The sequence below is a fragment of the Delphinus delphis genome, chromosome 9 (genome assembly GCF_949987515.2).
Source record: "Delphinus delphis chromosome 9, mDelDel1.2, whole genome shotgun sequence".
Lineage (NCBI taxonomy): Eukaryota > Metazoa > Chordata > Mammalia > Artiodactyla > Delphinidae > Delphinus > Delphinus delphis.
In genome coordinates this window covers 31,740,000-31,762,471 of record NC_082691.1, presented here as the reverse complement: position 1 = coordinate 31,762,471, position 22,472 = coordinate 31,740,000, and the positions used below count along the sequence as shown (strand labels likewise).

At 40.8% G+C, this 22,472-nt stretch overlaps 1 protein-coding gene across 2 annotated transcripts in view; it reads left to right on the top strand.

Annotated features, from left to right (window-relative positions):
- The window catches only part of LOC132430971 (ATP-dependent translocase ABCB1), a 102,346-nt gene that overhangs the window by 981 nt on the left and 78,893 nt on the right, over positions 1-22,472 (top strand). For both annotated transcript variants that reach the window (XM_060020362.1, XM_060020363.1), the window contains exons 3-4: positions 5,156-5,216; positions 14,308-14,479. In XM_060020362.1, coding sequence (XP_059876345.1) covers positions 5,156-5,216; positions 14,308-14,479 — 233 coding nt within the window. The remainder of the gene's footprint in view (positions 1-5,155; positions 5,217-14,307; positions 14,480-22,472) is intronic.

The window sequence follows — 22,472 nt, the reverse complement described above, 5'->3', positions numbered from 1 at the left end:
TGGTGAGCTTCTACCTCAGCTTTCTGGTCCCATACAGGCCAGTGCTCATTTTCTTTTCGGTGTTTTATAACCTGCTTTACAAGTGATGTTGGTCGCCGACGAGCCTGAACCATGTGCTTCTTGTGTTCTGCTTTGTGGTCCTTCGTTCCTTCTGGTAAAACAGTCACATAAACATTGCATGTGTGTGGCATGGCAGATGGGACAGAAGGCCACAACTGCATTTAAGCATTTTTTTAATTTTAAGGCAATGAATAGCTGACCCTTGTAGAAGAAATTGTGAGAGGAGTGTACTACCAAAGAAGTTACTAGAATGGTGTGAAATTATCCTGATTATATATAGAGTTGGTACTGTAACCACATAGGGAAGATAACTATCTTAAGTGAATTTTGATCACAGTGCAGTGTCTGTACATGAAATTTAAAATTTTGCTCAATAAGCTTTTTGTTAGTAATAAATTGTAAAATAAAACAATTTAGTAAATATATTAATATTACTAGAAACCAAGCTTTTCAGTGTGAAAGAAAAGGAATACAAATGTGGTCATTAAATAAGCTTTTTAAAAACAATGTTAAATTTGAATTAGAAACTTCAGTGTGATTTCATCATTTTTTTAAATAGTTCAGTTTCTGTCCACTGAAAGGAATAGTGGCAAATTGCACACTTAGTGTCAGATCTTGGTTTCTCAATATCGTTCATTACAAAAAGAATCTGCGCCCCATAGAGAAAGGGCTAATACCAATTGAGTCTGAGCCTGGAGTAGCTTTGTAGTACCTGAAAACAGTTAGTGGAGTTCAGGGCGGTTGTCAAAAAGGACACAGGTGCTGGCTTGAAGGGGCTTCCACTAGCCGAATCTGGGACAGTTTGAGCGTCAAAAAGAATAATGACTGTACTCGACTGTGAAATACTGAATAAATGAATTCTTAATAAAATTATGAGAGGAGGAGGAAAACTAAGGGTGAGACAAGTAGAGAGAGAGAGAGAGAGAGAAACTTCTTTACAGAAAAATGCCAGCTATCATATTGAAACCTGCATTGTTACAATTGATTCGGGCAAGGATTGTTAATGGATCCTAAAGCACTCAGAGAAAGGCTGAATCTAAGAATTAGCCACAATTCTTAATTGGAAAAAGGAAAGTGTGGTTTTCCAGTGGAGAGATTTTGCAGTTAGGAACCTTAACCAAATGATCAGACCTGGCCTGGCTCATGGTGGAATAGACTTTAGTAACACGGCACCACCACGAAGTAGGTTTGCAAATCATTCAGTGAATCCAATCAAGCTTCCAGACTAATGCTGTCCAATAGAAATATAATGTGAACCACATTTGTAATTATTAAGTTTCTAATAGCAACATTTAAAAAGTAAAAAGAAACAGGTGAAATTAACTTTGAAAATGTATTTTAGGGATCCAAGTATATACAAAATATTATCATTTATACATGTAAACAGAATTATTAACAAGAGGGTTTACATTCTCTTTGTCATACTAAGTCCTCAAATCTGGGTATTTCATACTTACTGCACGTCTCAGTTTGGACTAAGTCTGAAACAGCCATATCCAAGATGTGGGACATTTTATAAGACATCTGTTTTTGTTCCTATAAAAAGTCAATGTTTGGCGGGGGTAGGTGGGGAGGAGGACTTCTAGATTTAAAAGAGAGACTAAAGAGACAATACCACCAAATGTGATGTGTGAGCCTTTATTACATCAGTTCCAAAAAAGGAAAAACCTATAGAAAACATTCTTGGAAATTTTCAATGTGGATTGGATATGAGATGGTATCAAATTGCTGTTAATTTTATTATATGTGATCATGGTAGGAAAATGTATGACGTGCCATGATGTTTGCAGCTTACTTTCAAATAGTTCAGCAAAATTTTAACAGTTATAATATATATTTTGTTATGCAGATAAAGAAAATATGGTCAAAATGTTCACAGTTGTTGAATCTAGGTGAATTTTTTATGGGTAGTCTTATTACTGTTCTTTAGATTTTTTTTGTTTATTTGAAAACTTGCATAATAAAAAACTCCCAAATAAACAAAAAGAAAATAGATTACAAAGAGTGGAAGGTAGATATTTCCCGTTTTGTTTTTGACTTTTAAACTTGGTATCTTAAACAACTACGTATTTTTGACACAAACACTTAGGGATATTGGAGTAAGAAGTATTAAGGGTATGTGGAAGGAAATGATAGACATTTGACAGGTTGGTGGTTTCCAGAGGTGGAGGAAAGGGGGGCAAAATGGGTGAAGGGAGTCAAAAGGTACAAGTTTCCAGTTATAATATAAGTCATGGGGACGTAATGTACAGCGTGGCAACTATAGTTAATAATACTATATTGCATATTTGAAAGTTGCTAAGAGAGAAAATCTTAAAAGTTCTCATCACAAGGAAAAATATTCTATGACTCTGTATGATGACAGATGTTAACTAGACTTAACTGTGGCGATCATTTCACAATATATGCAAATATCAAATCATACAGATTTGATACAGATCATACAGATGTAGGTGAACTGTGCAAGTAGAACCTGGAAGACTGCTGAACCAGTTAAGTCTTGCAGTGCACACTTTATAATTCAGGCGTAACACACCAGACAATTTGTACACCTGAAACTAATACAATGTTGTATGTCAGTTATACCTCCACTTTTGAAAAAGATGTTCAATAAATATTTGTGGGACATTTATTTATATTCTTCAAAAAATAAAATAGAGTCCATATTTTGAAAAACAGAAAAAAGATTCGTTTGAGCCTGCACATGCCTTCATTTTATTGCTGATTCTTATCATGGCCTATAGACTTTTTTTTTCAAACTAGAAATTTTTTTTTTTTTTTTTTTTTTTTTTTTTTTTTTTTGCCGTACGCGGGCCTCTCACCGTTGTGGCCTCTCCCGCTGTGGAGCACAGGCTCCGGACACGCAGGCTCAGCGGCCATGGCTCACGGGCCCAGCCGCTCCACGGCATGTGGGATCCTCCCGGAGCAGGGCACGAACCCGTGTCCCCTGCATCGGCAGGCGGACTCTCAACCACTGCGCCACCAGGGAAGCCCTAGAAATTGTTTTTTTTGGTTAAGTAGCTCTTAGTAAATTGTGCTCACCATTACTGATTTTAATCTGTTCTTAATAAAACTATATATTTAGATATATATATAGTCTATTGAGTTTTGAGCAGTTTTATTGAGATATAATTGACCTACAACACCATGTAAGTTTAAAGTGTATAGCGTATGGTTTGGCTTATAAATATTGTGAAATATTACCACAACAAGTTTTGCTAACGTCCATCATCTCATATAGATAAAAGAAAAATTTTTTCTTATTGTGATGAGAACGTTTAGGATCTACTCAACTTTTATATATATGTGTATATATATATCACACAGCAGTGTTAACTGTAATCATCTTCTTGTACATTACATCTCCAGTACTTCTTTATTTTATAACTGGAAGTTTGTACCTTTGGACCAGCTGCCTCTCATCCCCTCTCCCCCCTCTAGTAACCATAAATCTTATTTCTTTTTCTGTGAGTTTTTTTAAAACTATATTTGAAATTATAAAGAAGCACGTGGCTTTGCTAACAGGTATAATGCTTGGGTAGTAGTACCATTTGGCATATTTGTATTTGTTAAGATTCTTTATTAAAATGAGGCTTGATAAGCGACTTTTGCCATTTGTCAGCACTGTGTTTGAGCGGATGGGGATAAATGAGTCTTCTAGGAGGGGTGAGAGTCAGTTTATATGTGCATTTGCTTGCAATGCAGCGTCTCAGAATTCTGAGGTTGCACCAGATAGCCTGGTGTTTGGGAGTTAGACTTTGCAGTTTCAATCTTGGCCTTGTTCTAGCTGTGTGACCTTGGACAAATTAGTTAACTCTTCTCACCTGCAGTTCTCTTGTCTTTAAAGGAAGGACAAAAATGTGCCTGCCTCACAGAGATTAAGATTAAATGAGCTCCTGTATGGGAAGTGTTTACTTAGCCAGTGTCTGGAACATTATAAATTCTTCAGAGTAGCTGCAGTTTTAGAGAATGAAAAAATAAATAAAAAGCTTAGAGCTAAAACTCAATTATGTATGACTATTTTTTTTCCTCTCATCCTGATTCCAGGGATACTGAAACCACACCTTTACTGGGAATAGGGTGGAATCAAATCTGAAGAGTTATGTTTGTGTATTTTGTGTGTTTTTATGTTCCTCGAACCTCACTCCAAAGCCAAATATGGGGTAGACGCTGGATTCTTTTTTCTTTAGAAGTTGCTTCAACTCTTTGACTTTGCTTAGCTAAAGAACAAAGATGCATTTACTTTTTGAACTGGAAAAGCTGTGTAAAAATAATGTAATTCTTCCCTGAAATAGTCTTTCTTTTATAAATATGAAAATGTAGATGCGGAGGCTAGTTTTGGTTGGTTTGCTTTCACATGCTGGGTGGCAGTTACATAGAATAGAAAACTAGTTACAGAGTTTTGAATCTGTGCTCAAAATACTTGACCTTCCTGTCTCTGCCTGAGGACCGCTTTTGTGCAGTTTACAAACCATCTTTTTTGGTGGCAGGTTTTCTAGGTTGCGTTTATTGCCTTAATGGTACATTTAGGGCTCCAGACATCTTTTCAGAATTAGATTTACTCAAGGCAAGTGATTTAATTACCTTTCTCAGGGTAATTTATGCCCTGCATCTGTTTGCCGCTCCTCTCCACTAGGTAAAGGGAATGATTAAGGATAATATCCAGGTAGATAGACTAGCTCTCTGCTGCTAGAATTACTCAGGTGATAATTAAGGGGATTAACTCTGGAGAGCATGAATGATTTTCTAATTAGAAGAAAAACAGGAAGCTCTCCTTTTTTAGTACTATTTTTTCTCATTGCAAAAGTCTTGTGTCTCTGTGTATTCACCATAGAAAATTAGGAAATACCAAAGGCACAAGGAAGAAAATATTTTGGTAGAAATCTCAACACCCAGTGATAACCGCATGTATAGATTTCTAAGGTATATGTAAACATACTTAAACTTCATAAATGGGATCGTATTATAACCTGTTTTTTTAATAACATTGTAGACATGTTTCTTTGTCCTATTTGTTATTAAATATAAACTCTATGTTAATTGGGTAATTAAAGATTTCTATAGTTTTTAAAGTTTTATGTAATTCTATTGCTAGGTTTTTCAGTAAAAAAGATGAGAAGAAAGAAAAGAAACCAACTGTCAGTACTTTTGCAGTGGTGAGTTTGAATGTATTCACTATTCAAAGTGCTTTGGAAATTTGACTTCTCCTGATCTAGAAATGAGGTATTTCATCTGGTATAATACTTTCTTGGACAGAAATTTGTTTGTATTTGTTAATGGAGAGGTAAAATGAATTCGTTTAATTTAGTTTGTTTTCAGGGGAATGCCAGTCATAACTTGCTGTGTACCATGAACCTCCATACTCATCCTTCCTAGCCTGGATTTCAGTATTCTCCTAGTTAGTTATGTCGCCAGTGATATGTTACCTATGCAAGCACTTCTCCCAGTGATGGTCTCAGCCATCTAGATAGAGGAAACCAGCCACGTGAAGTGTGGATCGAAGAAAGAACGGGGTGCCCTGTTTACAAGGGCCGTAATCCTGGCAGGTTTGCGGTCAAAGTCCCAGACACTCATATAATAGAAGTTAGCAACGGATTATTTATTACTATGACTTAGTACATGGCATTATTCTTCTGTGCTGAATAACTGAAAATCTGGAATTTGAAAACCTGACTATAATTAATTATCTTATTTTCTGGTTTCATGGAATATAATTAATTCTTTATCTTATTTTCTGGTTTCACAGTAGCTGCTTAGAAGCTTTTCTTTAATCAGATTTGGATTGAGACAGGCTGGTTGATGGTCTCTCTCTACCTGGATCCTTTTTTTTTTTTTTCCCCTGAGAATGCAGATGTAGGTGAACTGCAAGTAGAACCTGGAAGACTGCTGAACCAATTAAGTCTTGCAGTGCACACTTTATAATTCAGGCGTAACACACCGGACAATTTTAAAATGTGTGTGTGTGTGGGGGGGTAATCCATCTTGTAAAATGAATATTAGTAAATTGAACAAGAAAATGCTTATAGGCAGGAAAAAAGTGTTGCCTTTTACACCGAGCACTCTGGTTATCTTATAAGAACTTCATCTTCCTGCACTGCAGTTGCTCTTGCTGAAGTTCCACCTTTGAGTCTGTTTCCACTCTCTTTGGAATTTTGGGGAAATGAGGCTATGCACTTGGGTCATTCTCAGAAGGACTACTTGAATAATCAAGTGACAGTTTTTATTTGTTTTAGAGTTCATTCTTATATTCTTGTACTAAAAGAAGCTTTGATGTTAAAATAGGGTTTATTGCCAAGACTAAATTTCCGTTCTATCCTTTGGAGACCAAAATATTTCTGTCTTTTGTAATTTTGTTTTACAAGTAACTTAAATTGAAAAAATCAGTCTTATGTTTTAGAAAACTTAACAGACCTAATATATAGAAGTAATACTATCAATACAATTGTGCCCACAAAAGAATAAACATCTGGAGTTTGAAGGCTAATAATTATAACATAAATACAGCTCTTTATGCCATGTGTTGCACTAAGTACTTTCTATATGAACGCATTTAATCTTTACAACTCCCTTGAAGATAGATACTACTATTATTCTAATTTTACAGATAGAGAAAGTGAGGTGAGACTTACTAACTTGCCCAGGAATCCTCAGCAGGGCCAAGATTCAGACCTAGGAAATTCATGTTGTAAATCACAGCGCTCAGGATGGCATAGAAGGAATATGTTCTAAGTCTTTTGAGGAAAAGCTGTACTATTTAAGTGGCGCTTTCTCATGCCTTTTTCTTGAAGAGCTGACATAGTTAACTGTGAACTTGTGTATAAAACGCATATAGACAGGGACATATTAAGAACATTTAACAGTAAAATGCTGATGCTGTTGGCATTGCTGATGCATAAAAATTTCCAGCTAAGACAAAAACTGATATGTGTTGGGGGTTTCCAAGAACCCCAGGTTTGATGATTCACTTGGAGGACTCACAGGACTCGGCATATTGCCATACTCGTGGCTAAGATTTACAGCAAAATCGGCAATGGGCAAAGGAAAGAGGGAGAGGTCCAAGAGAAGCCCCCAATGTCTTGTCCCAATGGAGTCAACTTTATTCCCCCAGCAATGAGCTGTGACAACACGTGTGAAATGCTGTCTGTCAGGAGAGCTCATTAGAGACTCAGTGCCCAAGGGTTTTTGACTGGGGGCTGATCACATAGGCGCAGCGTGTACCAAAATTCCAGACTCGCAGAAGGAAGGCAGACCTTCAGCATAAAGCACATTGTTTGTACAAATAGTTTGGCCACTTTTGTCAGTTAGGGTGATGGTTACTCTCCCCAAAATCCAAATTCTAGATGCCAGCCAAGGGCTAACCTTGAATGCAGTCTCAGGCTTGCAGCGTTCACTGTTTTCTGTACGCCATCCCTGTTAACTTTTTTCTAGTAGAAGACTTTTTGGCAGTCTTGAGAAAATGATGAAAAAGAGGTAAGGAATAGATTCAGATTTTTCTACTGGCCTTTATTTTATTTCTGTCAGGCTTTGTTTCAACGTTTACAGAAATACAAAATAAAATCTAAAACAAGTGAGGAAACGGGACAACTGGAAATTGGGGCGGGAGCGATACAAGTTGGGCTACACGTCTTACACAAAGCGCTCCTTAAAGGTTAAACACCCTTGCTACAGATTCAGCTCTGATCTTTCCACTTTATGTATCTTATTGAAACATTAATTTTTTTTCTAAATAGAGAATAGGTGGCAATGTTAAGTGCTTCCTCTGTGCCAGGCATCTGTTAAGCACCCATGTGTATTATTTAACTTCATCCTCACAGTGACCCTGTGATGTAGGAACTTGTATTATTCTGATGGTCCAGATGATGAAACAGACTCAAGAGAGGTTTAAGCAATGTATTCAGTCACACAGTCACATAGCTAGTAAGGGGAAAGGCCCAGAATTTTGCCAAGATCTGCTTACTCTACGTCCAGAGCTTTTAACAACGTTAATCCTTTATGATAGTATATGGTTGGTTAACATTTTATTTCTCTGGAATTGAAGGGTTCTTTGTTGATGCTGTTGTTTTCCGGCCACTTGGTCATTCTTCACTGGAGACTTTACCACCTTGTTCAGTGTCTCCCTCTCCACCCGTGATACTCCTACTATCTTGGGTGACTTCTATGGTGTTATAAGGATAACCACTCTTTGACCTTCACAGCGGCAGTAATTTTTCCCTCCCCTTTATTCCAGCCACCCTCTCACATCCTGCACTTTGCTGTTGCTTGAAACTGTTCTACCTCCAAAGTACCATTTTGAAGCAGCCAGACTGAATTAGCCAGCCATCTCCTCTCTCCAATCTGCTTACTGTTTTCCTTGGACCTTGAGTCCCCTGACCCATCAGTTTCCCAATCAGCCCCTTCCTGTTTCCATTCCCTTTCTTTTTTTTTTTTTTTTTTTTGGTACGCGGGCCCCTCACTGTTGTGGCCTCTCCCGCTGCGGAGCGCAGGCTCAGCGGCCATGGCTCACGGGCCCAGCCGCTCCGCGGCACGTGGGATCTTCCCGGACCGGGGCACAAACCTGTGTCCCTGCATCGGCAGGCGGACTCTCAACCACTGCGCCACCAGGGAAGCCCCCATTCCCTTTCTTATCAGTTTAGAGCAATGGTCATCACTTTAGTGATACTCTTGCCCGAACTATAAACTTCCTTTCACCTGTCACTTGTCATGCCCAGCCCAGGCAAAATCAGCCATCTGCTTTCTTGGTGCCTGAACCCCGACGTCTGATTGGTGCTGGAGAAAAATCTCACGATAGGCTGTATCCCACACAGCAACCCTATTCCTTCTCTTCTCGCTGAGTATGTTAAAACTCTATTCAGATTTCCCACTTCTCCCCACCTAACCCCAACTCTTGGTGGATGACCTCTTTTTTTATTTCACAAACCAAATGGAAGCCACCTGAAAGAAGTTCCTCAGCTCTTCTCTCCCAGTCTAACAAACATACCTGTACCTGGATCAGTTGCTTCTTCCTTCCCTCCTATTGTAACAGGAAGCATTTGGTTCTTAAATCTAATCACCCACTTGAACACTGTATTTTGGCTTCTATATCCTCTGCCTTCTCAAGGACCTTACGTTATTATTATTACTATCCTTTCTCTTCTGTATCCTCAATCTCTCCCTCTGAACTGGATCTTTCCAATTGGTATTTACAGGTCACCTGTCTTTAATGTCACTAATGCCCTCCTTAAAGCCATCTCCTCTAGCTTCACAAATAGGAGCTGCCTTTGCTCTCTCTCCAAATCACTTCTTAACGTATTATAATTTGGCTTCTCCAACACTCACCAAATGCAGTGGACAGTCTGTCCCGACCTTTAAGTAGCACCTGACCCTGTGTACCGTATTCATTCCTCTTGTTTGCATCTGTGATGCCACAGTCTGCTCATTTTCCTCCCAGTTCTTCGGTTCTTTTCTTGTGTCAACTTTGCCTGTGAATTTAGAATTCTCAACCCCTAATCCCAGGGGCCAGTGATAGTGTTGGCAGCTCTCTAGTTTCACGTGACCGCTTCCAAATTGTTTTCATGCAAAACTCCATCCCTGTTTGAGTTTGGTTCTGGACAATTATAATATCTTCTATCCATTTTCAGTGATACCCTCTACTGATTTCTAGTTACTTTTGCTCCTCCATTGAGGACCTTGTCGTTTGATTGCTTCTACTTCGTTCGCCTATGCTCTCATCATTCTTCTATTTTGGTAACCTTATTAATGCCTCCTAAGCTCCACATTCTTTGACCTCTTCAGTTCCAACAACCTTCATCCCTTCCTTCCTTTAGTAAATGACACTGTGGACAAAGACCTTTGGTTTATCATCCGGGTGGACTCCCACCTCTAACGCTGTAAACTCAAATGGATGTCTTCCACCCCCGCTTGTGATCCTTCTTGCTTGGCCATTGTTCCTTATTATCCATTTTTCGACATTGCGTATTCATTTTCTATTGCTGTCGGAACAAAATACCGCTAACTTAGTGGCTTAAAACAACACAAATGTATTGTCTTATAGTTCTGGGGCCCAAAGTCTCACTGGGCTAGTCAAGGTGCCAGCAGGGCTGGATTCTTCCGGAGGCTCTAAGAGAGAATCTATTTCCTTCCTTGTTCAGCTTCCACAGGCTTCCTGCCTTCTTGGACTCGTGGCCCCTTCCTTGCTTCACTCCACCCTCTTGCTTAGCATTTCTCCTACTACTGACTCTGATCCCCCTGGCTCCCTCTGATAAGGACCCTTATGATGACATTGGGCCCACTTGGGTAATCCAGGATAGTTTGCTCATCTCAGTATCCTTCATGTCTGCAGAGTCATTTTTGCCACGTGAGGACACATTCACAGGTCCCTGGGGATAGGACGTGCACGTGCTTGGAAGCCGGAGCATTTTTCTGCCCTCCTATACCTGGTCAAGACTTCACTCTCTCAACCACTGTCTTACCTCCTAGTTGCCCTCCTCCATGTTTGCGCTTCTAAAACTTATTCTACCCACAATAGCCACATCAGATCACCTCCGTTCCATCCTTCAAACCCTTGAATGCCTTTCCTTTACGCTTAGATGGGAAGTTGACAGTAAAACCAAACTTCCTCCTCTGGCTATACAATACCCTCCATAATCTGACCTCTGTCTCACCTCTGATTTCACGGCAGGCAGATCTCCTTCACCCTCTTCTTGCCACAGTGGTAATTGTGTTTGGTCCTTGAAACCCTCTGAGCTTGTATTCATCCCAGGACCTTTGCATTTGTTCTTTCTGCCTGGAACCTCTGTCCGTAGATTATCACATGACTTTTTCCTTCCTGTCACTGAGGACTGAGCTCAGATGTTGCCTTTTCATAGAGACTTTCCCTGCCCAGCCAGTCTGAGCCCACTGGTGCTTCCTGTCACTGTGGCACACCACCCTGTGTGATATGTCTTCTGAGTACTTAGCCACTGTCTGATTTCTTGTTTACGTTTGTCTTCTTTCTGAATCTAAGCTCCATGAGGGCAGGTGGTTTTGTGTGATTCCTTCCTTGCTGTGCTCCAAGTGCCTAGAACCGTGCCTGGAACTTTAATAGGTACTTAGATATTGAATGAATGTTGAATGTGTCTATTCCCTCTTGTACTGTTTGCATACTAGTAAAATGTAATGTAAGTTTTATGAGGACAGGTAGCTTGTCTTACTCAAGCTACCTGTCCTCATAAAGCTTGTCTTACTAGGTACTTGTGCCAGTACCTAGAACCAAGCTTGATCCGTATTTGGTGCTTAATAAATATCTTTTTTTTTTTTTTTTGCGATACGCGGGCCTCTCCCCATTGTGGCCTCTCCCGTTGCGGAGCACAGGCTCCGGACGCGCAGGCTCAGCGGCCATGGCTCACGGGCCCAGCCGCTCCGCGGCATGTGGGATCTTCCCGGACCGGGGCACGAACGCATGTCCCCTGCATCGGCAGGCGGACTCTCAACCACTGCGCCACCATGGAAGCCCCTCCAAATTGTTCTTAATCCCACTCATTATTTCTTGCTAGATGATCTTGTCCACACCCATGACTTCTGCTACATACGCTAGTGTCACAAAAGTACTCCTCAAACTGAATTTTCTCCTCGTATGCCTGGATGGGCATGAAACAGGACCAAATGAGATTTCTCTGCCCCTTCTCTGTCCCCTTCCCCCATATCTTTGCCGATTCTGGTTTGCCTTGTCTCAGTGAAGGGTCCTTCTTGGTCAGTTAGCTTCTTCGTGCTGCTTCTATACCTCGCACCCCAAGCTTGGGAGACCCCAGTCTTCTCTGGGCACACTGTGATCGTTCTTGCCTCAACTTAGCGTCCTGTCTGGTTGGAATGCCTTCCTCCTTGCTTTTAAGCCCTTGCTAAACTGCTAAAGCTGGGAGGAAGCATCACCTCTATGAAGCTTTTCCACAAAGGAGGCAACGACCCATTCGCTCAGTTTTGTATCTGCCCTACACTGTATATACCATGCTGTCAAGGCATGCAGAATAGATATTGAATATACTTTTTTTGCTTTGCCTCCATCCTTTAAACACTCTGGAAGCAGGAGTTGTAACTTTGGTATTTATTTCTGGCTTTTTTCGGTCATTGAGTAGGCATTTAGTAAATATTTATATTCATGGCCTGCTTGCTTTTATTATAATAGCCAGTGTTAGTTTTCGAGGTAAAATGTCCTTGGGGTTGGTGATGAGGGGAAATCCTTGTGTATCAACCATCTTCTCTTCCTCTACTGAGGAATTTGATACTTTGTCCATTGTATAGTCTCTGATAGAAGATACTAGATACTAAATGGTTTCTGCTCATCTCTAACTCCTTTCTTTTCTTTCCTTAGGTGGATGAATGCTTAGTTAAGACAAAGTAAATAGTGGCAAAATTTAGCCTGTGTTTCAATGAAATACGAAAAAAAGGCAAAACATGTTCTCCCTTAAAGGTTTTAATTTGTAAATAGGATGTTTTTAGATTATGGAAAATACGTCATTAATTTAAGCTCATTTGATTACAAATCCTTCTTTCCTTCCTTCCTTCCTCTCGCCGCCCCCTTCCTTCCCTCTCTTCTTTCTTTCAATTTGCCTGCAGTTAAAGAGATTATGCACATCTGTACTGGTCTCTGGGAAGCATGCATCTAACTCATTCCTTTCCTCTTCCTTCTTACTATGGAGACCTAATTACATTAACATCATTTCACATTTGTGCTAATGCTGTTAGGCAGCAGATCTTTGACCCAAGCCACTTTTTTAAAGCCACAACACATGTTTCCTCAATGGTGATTTTTCTGGGTTGAAAAATCTTGAGCTGAAAAGTCGCTTCCATTCTTGGAAATCAGAGTCACAAATGCTGCCTTTCTGTTATTGTGTCATTATAGATTTTTGTAATTTCCCAGAATGTCCTATGCTTCTCATGAAACCCGCATATGTAAGAGAAGAAGGCAGATGAAATCTGGCATGTTCAAGGTGGTATGGCTGTAAATTGGTGCAGCCACTATGGAAAACAGTATGGAGGTTCCTCGAAAAACTACAAATAGAACCACCATATGATTCAGTAATTCCACTATTGGGTATAGATCCAAAGAAAAGAAAAACACTAATTTGAAAAGATATATGCATCCCAGTATTCTTAATAACATTATTTACAATTGCCAAGATATGGAAGCAAACTAAGTGTCCGTCAACAGATGGATGGATAAAGATGTGGTACACACACACACACACACACACACACACACACACACACACACACAGTGGAATACTACTCAGTCATAAAAAAGAATGAAGTTCTGCCATTTGCAACAACATGGATGGATCTAGAGTGTACTATGCTTAGTGAAATAAGTCAGACCTGAGAAAGACAGATACTGGATGTTATCACTTACATGTGGACTCTAAAATATACAACAAATAAATATACCAAACCAAAAACCGACTCACAGATACAGAAATCAAACTGGTGTTATCAGTGGGGAGAGGGAAGGTAGGAGGGACGAGATAGGGGTAGGGGATTAAAGAGGTACAAACTACTGTGTATAAAATAAGTAAGCTACAAGGATGTATTGTACAAACACAGGGAATATAGCCAATATTTTATAATAAGTTTAAATAGAGTATAATCCATAAAATTGTTGAAGCACTGTTGCACACCTGAAACTAATATATTATAAATCAACTAAACTTCAATTTAAAAAAGAAGACAGACTGAGTCCACTATAAAGAAGAAGGTCAGAACTCAAAAAAAGAAACAAATGCCTATTTCTTTTCTTTTCTTTTTTTAAATTACCTCAATACATTTATTTTTATTTATTTATCTATTTATTTATTTATTTTTGGCTGCATTGGGTCTTCATTGCTGTGCGTGGGCTTTTCTCTAGTTGCGGCGAGCGGGGGCTACTCTTTGTTGCAGTGCATAGGCTTCTCATTGCAGTGGCTTCTCTTGTTGCAGAGCATGGGCTCTAGGCGTGTGGGCTTCAGTAGTTGTGGCACGCAGGCTCAGTAGTTGTGGCGCACAGGCTTAGTCGCTCCGTGGCATGTGGGATCTTCCCGGACCAGGGCTTGAACCCGTGTCCCCTGCATTGGCAGGCGGATTCTTAACCACTGTGCCACCAGGGAAGTCCCAAATGCCTATTTCTAATTAGGTTATCAGACCAACGTGGTCGCAGTAGTAGTCTGAGAACTGTTTAGATTTCAGATATATTTGGAAAGTAGAGCTAATCATCCATGAAATTGTGCTAATTGTTCCTCTTCTCTGTGTTTTCTCATTTTTTAGTTTCGCTATTCGAATTGGCTTGATAAGTTGTATATGGTGTTGGGGACTGTGGCCGCCATCATCCACGGAGCCGGACTCCCCCTCACGATGCTGGTTTTTGGAGACATGACGGATAGCTTTGCAAATGCAGGAAATTTAGGAAACCTGACTATTTCACAACTAACTAATGGAAGTAAGTATTGTTTGCTGTACTGATTTTGTTGGAATCTTTGCAGAAATATCATTCGCTCAGAATGAAGTTTGTGGAGCCCTTACTAAATATGCACTAGTGTGTTCAGTGCTGTGGAGGGGTCTGAGCTATAGTTCATATTTGTAATGAATCCCAGAAGATAATATTCACAAGCATTAGAGTATACAGTGGAAGTGCTGGTAGAGATATGTAGAAAAAGAGAGAGCTCTGTGAAGTCAGAAATATCCCAGGTAGTTTCAGGAAGAGGTATAGGAGCCTAATCTGGACTTTGAATGATAACTAGGAATCAGTTGCGAGATTCTCTGACATATTAGACGTGGGTATAAGAGACAGGAGTTTAAGATGATTCAATAGTTTTTAGCTGGATAAACTGGATGCAGCTATCATCAGTTGAAATGAGGAAGATGGAGGGGAGAGTATTTTGGCAGTAAACACCAGAAATTTAATTTTGGACATTGCCACAGGTTAGGCTCTTTGTTTTTTTAAAAGCCATTTATTTATTTATTTGGTTGCACCAGGTCTTAGTTGTAGCTTGTGGACTCCTTAGTTGTGGCTTACAAGCTCCTTAGTTGTGGCATGTGAACTCTTAGTTGTGGCATGCATGTGGGATCTAGTTCCCTGACCAGGGATCGAACCCAGGCCCCCTGCCTTGGGAGCTTGGAGTCTTACCCACTGCGCCACTGGGGAAGTCCCAGGTTAGACTCCTTGGAAACATGAAAATGGAGAAATGGGGACAAGAGAAGGGGTGTGTGTGTGTGTGTGTGTGTGTGTGTGTTTTAGGATGAGAGAAATAACAGCTTGTTTGTATGCTAATGGAAATGATCCAAAAGAGAGGAGAAAGTGATGCTCTGTGAGAAAGGAAAGAAATTTGAGTGATATCCTTGAGAAAGGATGGAATCTTATGCTCAAGATGGAATACTTGCTTGAGGTAGGAGCACAAATAGTTCACCCACAATAACGGGTGGGAAGAGAGAGTATTTGAGTGTCAATGCCCAAAGGTGGGTAGACGAGGACATGAGAACTTGTGGAACTTTTCTTCCGATAACTTCAGTTTTTTCAGTCAAATAAAAAGTAAGCCATTTGGCTGAAAAAGAAAGGAGATGGAAAACAAGTTTATGGGGATTCCCTGGCAGTCCAGTGGTTAGGACTCTGCGCTCTCACTGCTGAGGGCCTGGGTTTGATTCCTGGCTGGGGAACTAAAATTCCATAAGCCTTGTGGCATGGCCAAAAGAAAAAATTAAAACAAGTTTCTTAGGAGGGTGAGAAAGTGAATGGACTAGGGTGTCCCGCACACACACTTTCACACTCTCGAACTTGATTGAGGAGGGACTGGTTGATAGCTGTGAGCTCCCAAGTCACCTTTGGTCAAGCATACCCGAAGACTTACAGCCTGTTGTGCAGTCGAGGGTAGAAACCTTGATAAGGCCTGTTTGAGAACACACGGGAGAATACAGTGATGTAGCTTTTGCATAAGTCTCTGATGAACACTCTGAATCCTTTCCCCCAGAATATATGCATGCCAGTTAATAGGCATGCCAACTGGGGGTGTTTATGGATCCTCTGATACCTGTCTGTGGATCCGGGGAGCTCTTTTTTGTGATTCTGAAGAGGACATTGTTTACCCTGAGGCGGGACTGCTTCAGTTCTGTGAAGACAGGTAATGAATTGGGCCAGAAAATTTTATAGTATGTTTGAGCTCTGTAAAATTCTTACGCATTTATCATGCCCCTTCATGGCATTCAAAGGGATCTGGCAAAAGATGTTGTTCTACGTTTGGACTGGCACCTTTCTTTCATACCGTTCACCAAAAGGAAGCACTTGGTGCTCTCTGAGTTCGTTGGTTCCCAGGCATGCTATAATTTAGCAATACTCTTTGGAGTTGGTTCTCTCACTACTTTTCAGGGCTCTGTGGCAGCTCAGCTGACTTTATATGTACATCTGTGCCCATTCTTATCCTACCCACTTTTTATGAAATCCAGACACACACGTTGATCTAACTGTGGGAGGTGTTCTACTTATTATGCTGTGCACCTGCATGCATTCCATGGAGGGCCAGCTGCTGAACTCAGCTGTGTTTATCAGGAAATATTGGGCTATTAACACAGCTGTTGAAAATTGGCCCAGTCTGGGAAGAGTAGACAATTACATGGCTGCCTGAAGCTAGCAGAGCTGAACTTGGATGGGCCAGAGTAGACTCACTTGTGCTGTGTGGATTGGTCTTCTTCAAAATTTATTTTCTATTTTTTAATTTAAATTTTTTTTTTTTTTTTTTGGCGGTACGCGGGCCTCTCACTGTTGTGGCCTCTCCTGTTGTGGAGCACAGGCTCTGGACGCACAGGCTCAGCGGCCATGGCTCATGGGCCCAGCCGCTCCGCGGCATGTGGGATCTTCCCGGACCGGGGCACGAACCCGTGTCCCCTGCATTGGCAGGCGGACTCTCAACCACTGCGCCACCAGGGAAGCCCCTAAAATTTTTTTTATACAGTGTTTCATGATTACTTTCTATTTCCAGTTATTACAAAATACTGGCTATATTCCCCGTGTTGTACAATACATTCCTGACCCTGTCTTACACCCAGTAGTTTGTATCTCCCACTCCTCCACCCCTATATTGCTCCCACACACACTGGTAACCACTAGTTAGTTCTCTGTATCTGTGAGTCTGCTTCTCTTTTATTATATTTACTAGTTTGTTGTGGTTTTATTTATTTATTTATTTAATTTATTTTTGACTGTGTTGGGTCTTCGTTGCTGTGCGCGGGCTTTCTCTAGTTGTGGCTAGCGGGGGGGCTACTCTTCATTGCAGTGCGCGGGCTTCTCGTTGTGGTGGCTTCTCTTGTTGTGGAGCACGGGCTCTAGGTGCTCGGGCTTCACTAGTTGCAGCATGCGGGCTCAGTAGTTGCGGCTCGCGGGCTCTAGAGCACGGGGTCAGTAGTCATGGCGCACAGGCTTAGTCGCTCTGTGGCACGTGGGATCTTCCCAGACTAGGGCTCGAACCCGTGTCTCCTGCATCGGCAGGCGGATTCTTAACCACTGCGCCACCAAGGAAAGCCCTGTTGTGTTTTTTAGGTTCCACATATAAGTGATAATATCATACAATATTTGTCTTTCTTTGTCTGAGATTTCACTTATCGTAATGCCCTCCAAGTCCATGCATGTTGCTGCCAGTGCCAAAAGTTTGTTCTTTTCTGTAGCTGAGTAGTATTCTATTGTATATATGTACCACATCTTCTTTATTTATCTGTCAGTGGGCACTTAGGTTGCTTCCATATCTTGGCAGTTGCAAATAATGCTGCTGTGAACATTGGGGTGCATGTCTGACTAGTCTTTTTTTTTTAAAAAAAAGCCAAGTGTGTTAACATATACATACATTATATCTCCATCACCCAGATGTTAATTGGCCTTTACTCTCATAAGAAAATAATTGATCTCTTTAAGTAGAAGTACTGACGATTACTATGTCTTGGTGTTTGTTACCTGGTCCACCTTTAGACATGTGAGATGGGCAGTAACCTGTCTTAGTTACCCAACAGCATACGTCAGTTCTAAGAACGGTCCAGCTGTGGAGACTAGCTCCTCCTAGGCCTCTGCATTAGCTCGTAAGCTGGTGGTTTGGACTGCATCTTCATAGATGTCCAGATCATAGGGTTTCCAACGGGGGGAGTAGTTGACGTTGCATTCCTTGCCAATCCTTCCCATTCAGCTCCCTCTTCCAATCTTGGGAAAATTTAGAGAAGTATTTGGAAGTTTTGTCTCTGTCTGTGTCACCTTCTTGAGAGGCACTGTATTCAGTGGTTAAAGTGCAGGCTCTGGAGTTGGACTGCCTGCGACTGAAACCCCACCTTTGCCCCACTTTTTAGTTAGGTTTGGGGAATTTTTTCATACTTTAATTTCTCATCTTCAAAAAAAGGTTGGATAACAATAGAACCTCCTTCATAGAATGGCTGTGAAAATTCAGTGGATTCCTCATTGAAGGCTCATGGAAGAGAATTTAGTCATAAAAAAGTACTCAATGTTAATTATTGTTATTATTATCAACAGGAAACTCATACTTCCATGTTCCTCACAAATGAACCTTCATAACCTGCAGTGATGATATGGTTCCTTATCTCATTTCATCTTTATAGAGCTCTGTGATACTACCTCAGTTTTCATATTTGTTGAAAGGCATACTGCAAATCACTCAGTACCTGTTATAGATGTGAATTATCCCTTTCAGCAGCATTTCCTTAGGAACTATGGACTGCTAGGCAGGCCTATCGCGGAAGGCAACGGTCCTCAAACTATGGCCCGTGGGCAATATCTGGCCTCTTGCCTCTTTTTATGCCACTTGTGAGCTTAGAATGATTTTTACGTTTTTAAATCACTGGGAAAAATTAAAAGAAGAATATTTTTGTGACACATAAAAATGATATGAAGTTGAAATTTCAGTATCTATACATAAAGTTTTAATGGAACACAGCCATGCCCATTCATTTGAGTATGATCTGTGGCTACTTTCACAACACAGTGGTGCAGTAGAGTTGTTGTGACAGAGACCATATGGTCCACAAAGCCTAAAATATCATCTGATCCTTTACAGGAAAGGGTTGCCAATCTCTGAGGCAGGGTATTGAGTAGGGAGTTATTATCTTCGATCAGTCCACCAGTGAATATGTATTAAAGCATTCTGTGAGCCAGCCATGGTATGTGTCCTAAGTATTCATTCCCATCCCCCAAGAAATTTAGCATAATGGGCGGAATGGACAAGGGAGCCAACAAATGCAGTTGGATATGATTAGTGCTATGATACAGAGATACACAAACTACTTGGGAAGGAGAGGATGGGTGTCTGGCTCCATCTAGGAATCATGGTAGGCTTCCAAGAGGAGGTGATAACCAAGTTTGGTCAGATGGTACCTCTCTCATGCACAAAATAGACATGTTCTATGTGACAAGTGAAACCATTTAAAAACAAATATTAAAAAATACAGTTAATACCCTTCTCTCACCACCATTCCTGATTGCCACTCCCCTGTATATCCTTCTGTGTCTTTTCAAGGCTCCATGCTATCTCTGTTGTAATTTTTACCCTAGAACACTCAGTATCTTGTCATAAATGTGTTTGTAGATTCAGACTTCCAAATGTCCTGAAAGCTGCCTGGGTGAGGGGAGTAGATAGCAAAGGTTTTGATGCTGGTCCTGGAGCCGAGGGCAAATGAGCTCTCTGATGCTTCTGGTGGGAGGGCCAGCCTACTGGGGCCTGAGACACTCTCAGACCTTTCTTCTTGCCCTTCCCTGGGTAGAACCTCATGACCTCTCTGTGGGGTAGGCTAGGTACCAGAGCCTCCTTGTTGGACAGGAAGTATTCCTTGCTTCAGGAGACTTAGATTTGCTAAGGCTCTCGAAAGCCTCAGAGTTTTACACTAAACATAGGCTTAACTAGACAGTTTGAAAAACTTTTTGAGCAAGCAGATCCTTTTTTTTTTTTTTGCGGTACGCGGGCCTCTCACTGTGTGGCCTCTCCCGTTGCGGAGCAACAGGCTCCGGACGCGCAGGCTCAGCGGCCATGGCTCATGGGCCCAGCCGCTCCGCAGCATGTGGGGTCTTCCCGGACCGGGGCACAAACCCATGTCCCCGGCATCGGCAGGCAGACTCTCAACCACTGCGCCACCAGGGAAGCCCCAGGCAGATCCTTTTATGCTGCTGTAATAGACCCCTCAAAGGCTTTCTCTTCTCCCAATGCCTTTCTCTGTTTATCAGACAGTGGCCTTCATTCTGTTCTTTTTGTTGTGGATCTGATTTCCCGACATCCTACTCCCTTTTATCTCTATCTTGTTAGGTTTTGCCTTTGCCTTAAAATCTCTGATGACTTGGGCCTTGCGAAGTCATCTGTGTGAACAGAACTCAACCACTGCTGAAATTCTGTAGTGTTCTGTGAATTCTCATCTTCCTCATGAGACTATTCACTGCCTGCACATGAGCCTGGATAAAGGTGCTTGTGATTTTAGACACGTTGTGTTAAAGATGACAAGTTGCGTACAAGTGTAAATGATATCCAGGCAGTTTAAGAAATGAGACTGAATCTTGGCATAAAGAATTGGACTAGAGATTTGACAACATTTGAGTTGAAGGAATGATAAATCTCCTGGGATAGGATATGGGGAAAAGTAAAAGGAATGGGGAGTTCTAAGCCTTGAGGAAGACTCAATTTTTAGCAGTAACAAAAGCCAATTTTTATTGAGCACTTAATACGTGCTGGGCACTGTTCTTAGTGCTTTACATATATTAACTCCTTTATTTCTTTCATGGACGTGAGGTTGATACTATTATTATCTATACGTTACAGATGAGGAAACCAGGGCCCAGAGGGTTGAGTATATTTAAGTTGCCTGAGGTCATAGAGTTAGTAATTAGTCAGTATTTGAATGCATGCAGACCAGTCCCAAGTCCATGCACTGAAGAAGACAGAGGGACACCCAGAAAGGAAGACAGTGAGGATTATGTGTTAATCGAGAAATGAAAGTACGTGAGGGAGATCTGCCGTGTCTCACTGTGGGTAACACCCAGAAGTACTCTTCACATAAACTCTTCATTATTTATTGTCTCTAATGGTTCAGTCGATGGTACATCCACATGAATGGCTTCTCTCTTTCTCCATAACTATATCATGGTTGGTTCTGTTTAACCTCCTACCAGATTGTGGGCTGAGGAATGGAACAAATGAGATACTCAAATTCTAGTACAAGTTAATAATTCAGAGAAAAAGGGGAAATGTGGAAATATATTTATAACTTATATTTATATAAGTAATATAAATATAAAAAAAGTAATATCTATATTTTGCTGCTTAAACTATGAGCATATAAATCATATGCAGATCTTGAATATGTGTTTCAAGACTTTGGTGTTGTAAACAGAAAACATTGCCGTCTCTGTCCTCAAGGCTAGCATTATGAGTATTCTCCAGACTAGAATTTTAGTTAATACTTCAGTTCTAAGTACTTCATAAAAATTTCTGTGATGGATGTTTTCTTTTCATTTGCTCAAGGCTTTCCTCTGCTGCTAACCATTTCATGGGAAAAATTCTGAGAGATAAATTTCTGGAAAATTGAGTACCAAATAATGACAGAATATTTAGAAGTATAGTGTTTTGTGTGGCAGCTTATTTATTTAATTATTTTTAAAATTATTGATTTCTTTCTTTGGCTGCCCCAGGTCTTAGTTGTGGCACGTGGGATCTTTGTTGCTGCGTGCGGGATCTTTAGTTGCCGCACGTGGGATCTTTAGTTGTGGTGTGCAGGATCTTTTAGTTGTGACATGCAGGCTCTTAGTTGCGGCATGCATGTGGAATCTAGTTCCCTGGCCAGGGATTGAACCCTGGGCCCCCTGCATTGGGAGTGTGGAGTCTTAACCATCAGGGAAGTCCCAGTGTGGTAGTTTATTTTTAAGTCTGAGTTAAAACTTAAAATATGACTAGTTTTTCTGGAATAGTAGTAGTAGTGTAGTATGGTCAGATTTTTTTTGTTTTTTTTGGTTAGTATTGGGGAAATGTTTCTTCGAGCCAAAAAGTAGATTAGTTAGGATGTACTCTCTACAATATATTATAAAAGTCAGCAAAAAAAAAAATGAAGATAGACAACACCTGACCCATTATAGGTGCTTAAGAAGTGCGATGAATAAATGAAAGACGGAATCACAGAATTCTGTAGGTGAAAAAGAGCCTAGAAAATTATCTGGCCCAAACCCATAATTTGATAGATGTAGAAACCAATGCTCAGGAAGTTGAGACAAAGTGACCAGAATGGAATTGCTTGTTCGTGGACAGAGCTGAGTTCCTGGGTCAGGAATCCTGCCTTTTATTCTGGTATTTTTCCCACTCTACTTGTGGTTTCAAACTCTGCCTAAAATTGAAGCAAACGCTAGTACTTTCCACTTGGTCTTTTCTCTGCCTAAGGTGCCATCCTGTAGACTTACGTATTGGTATATCAGGCAG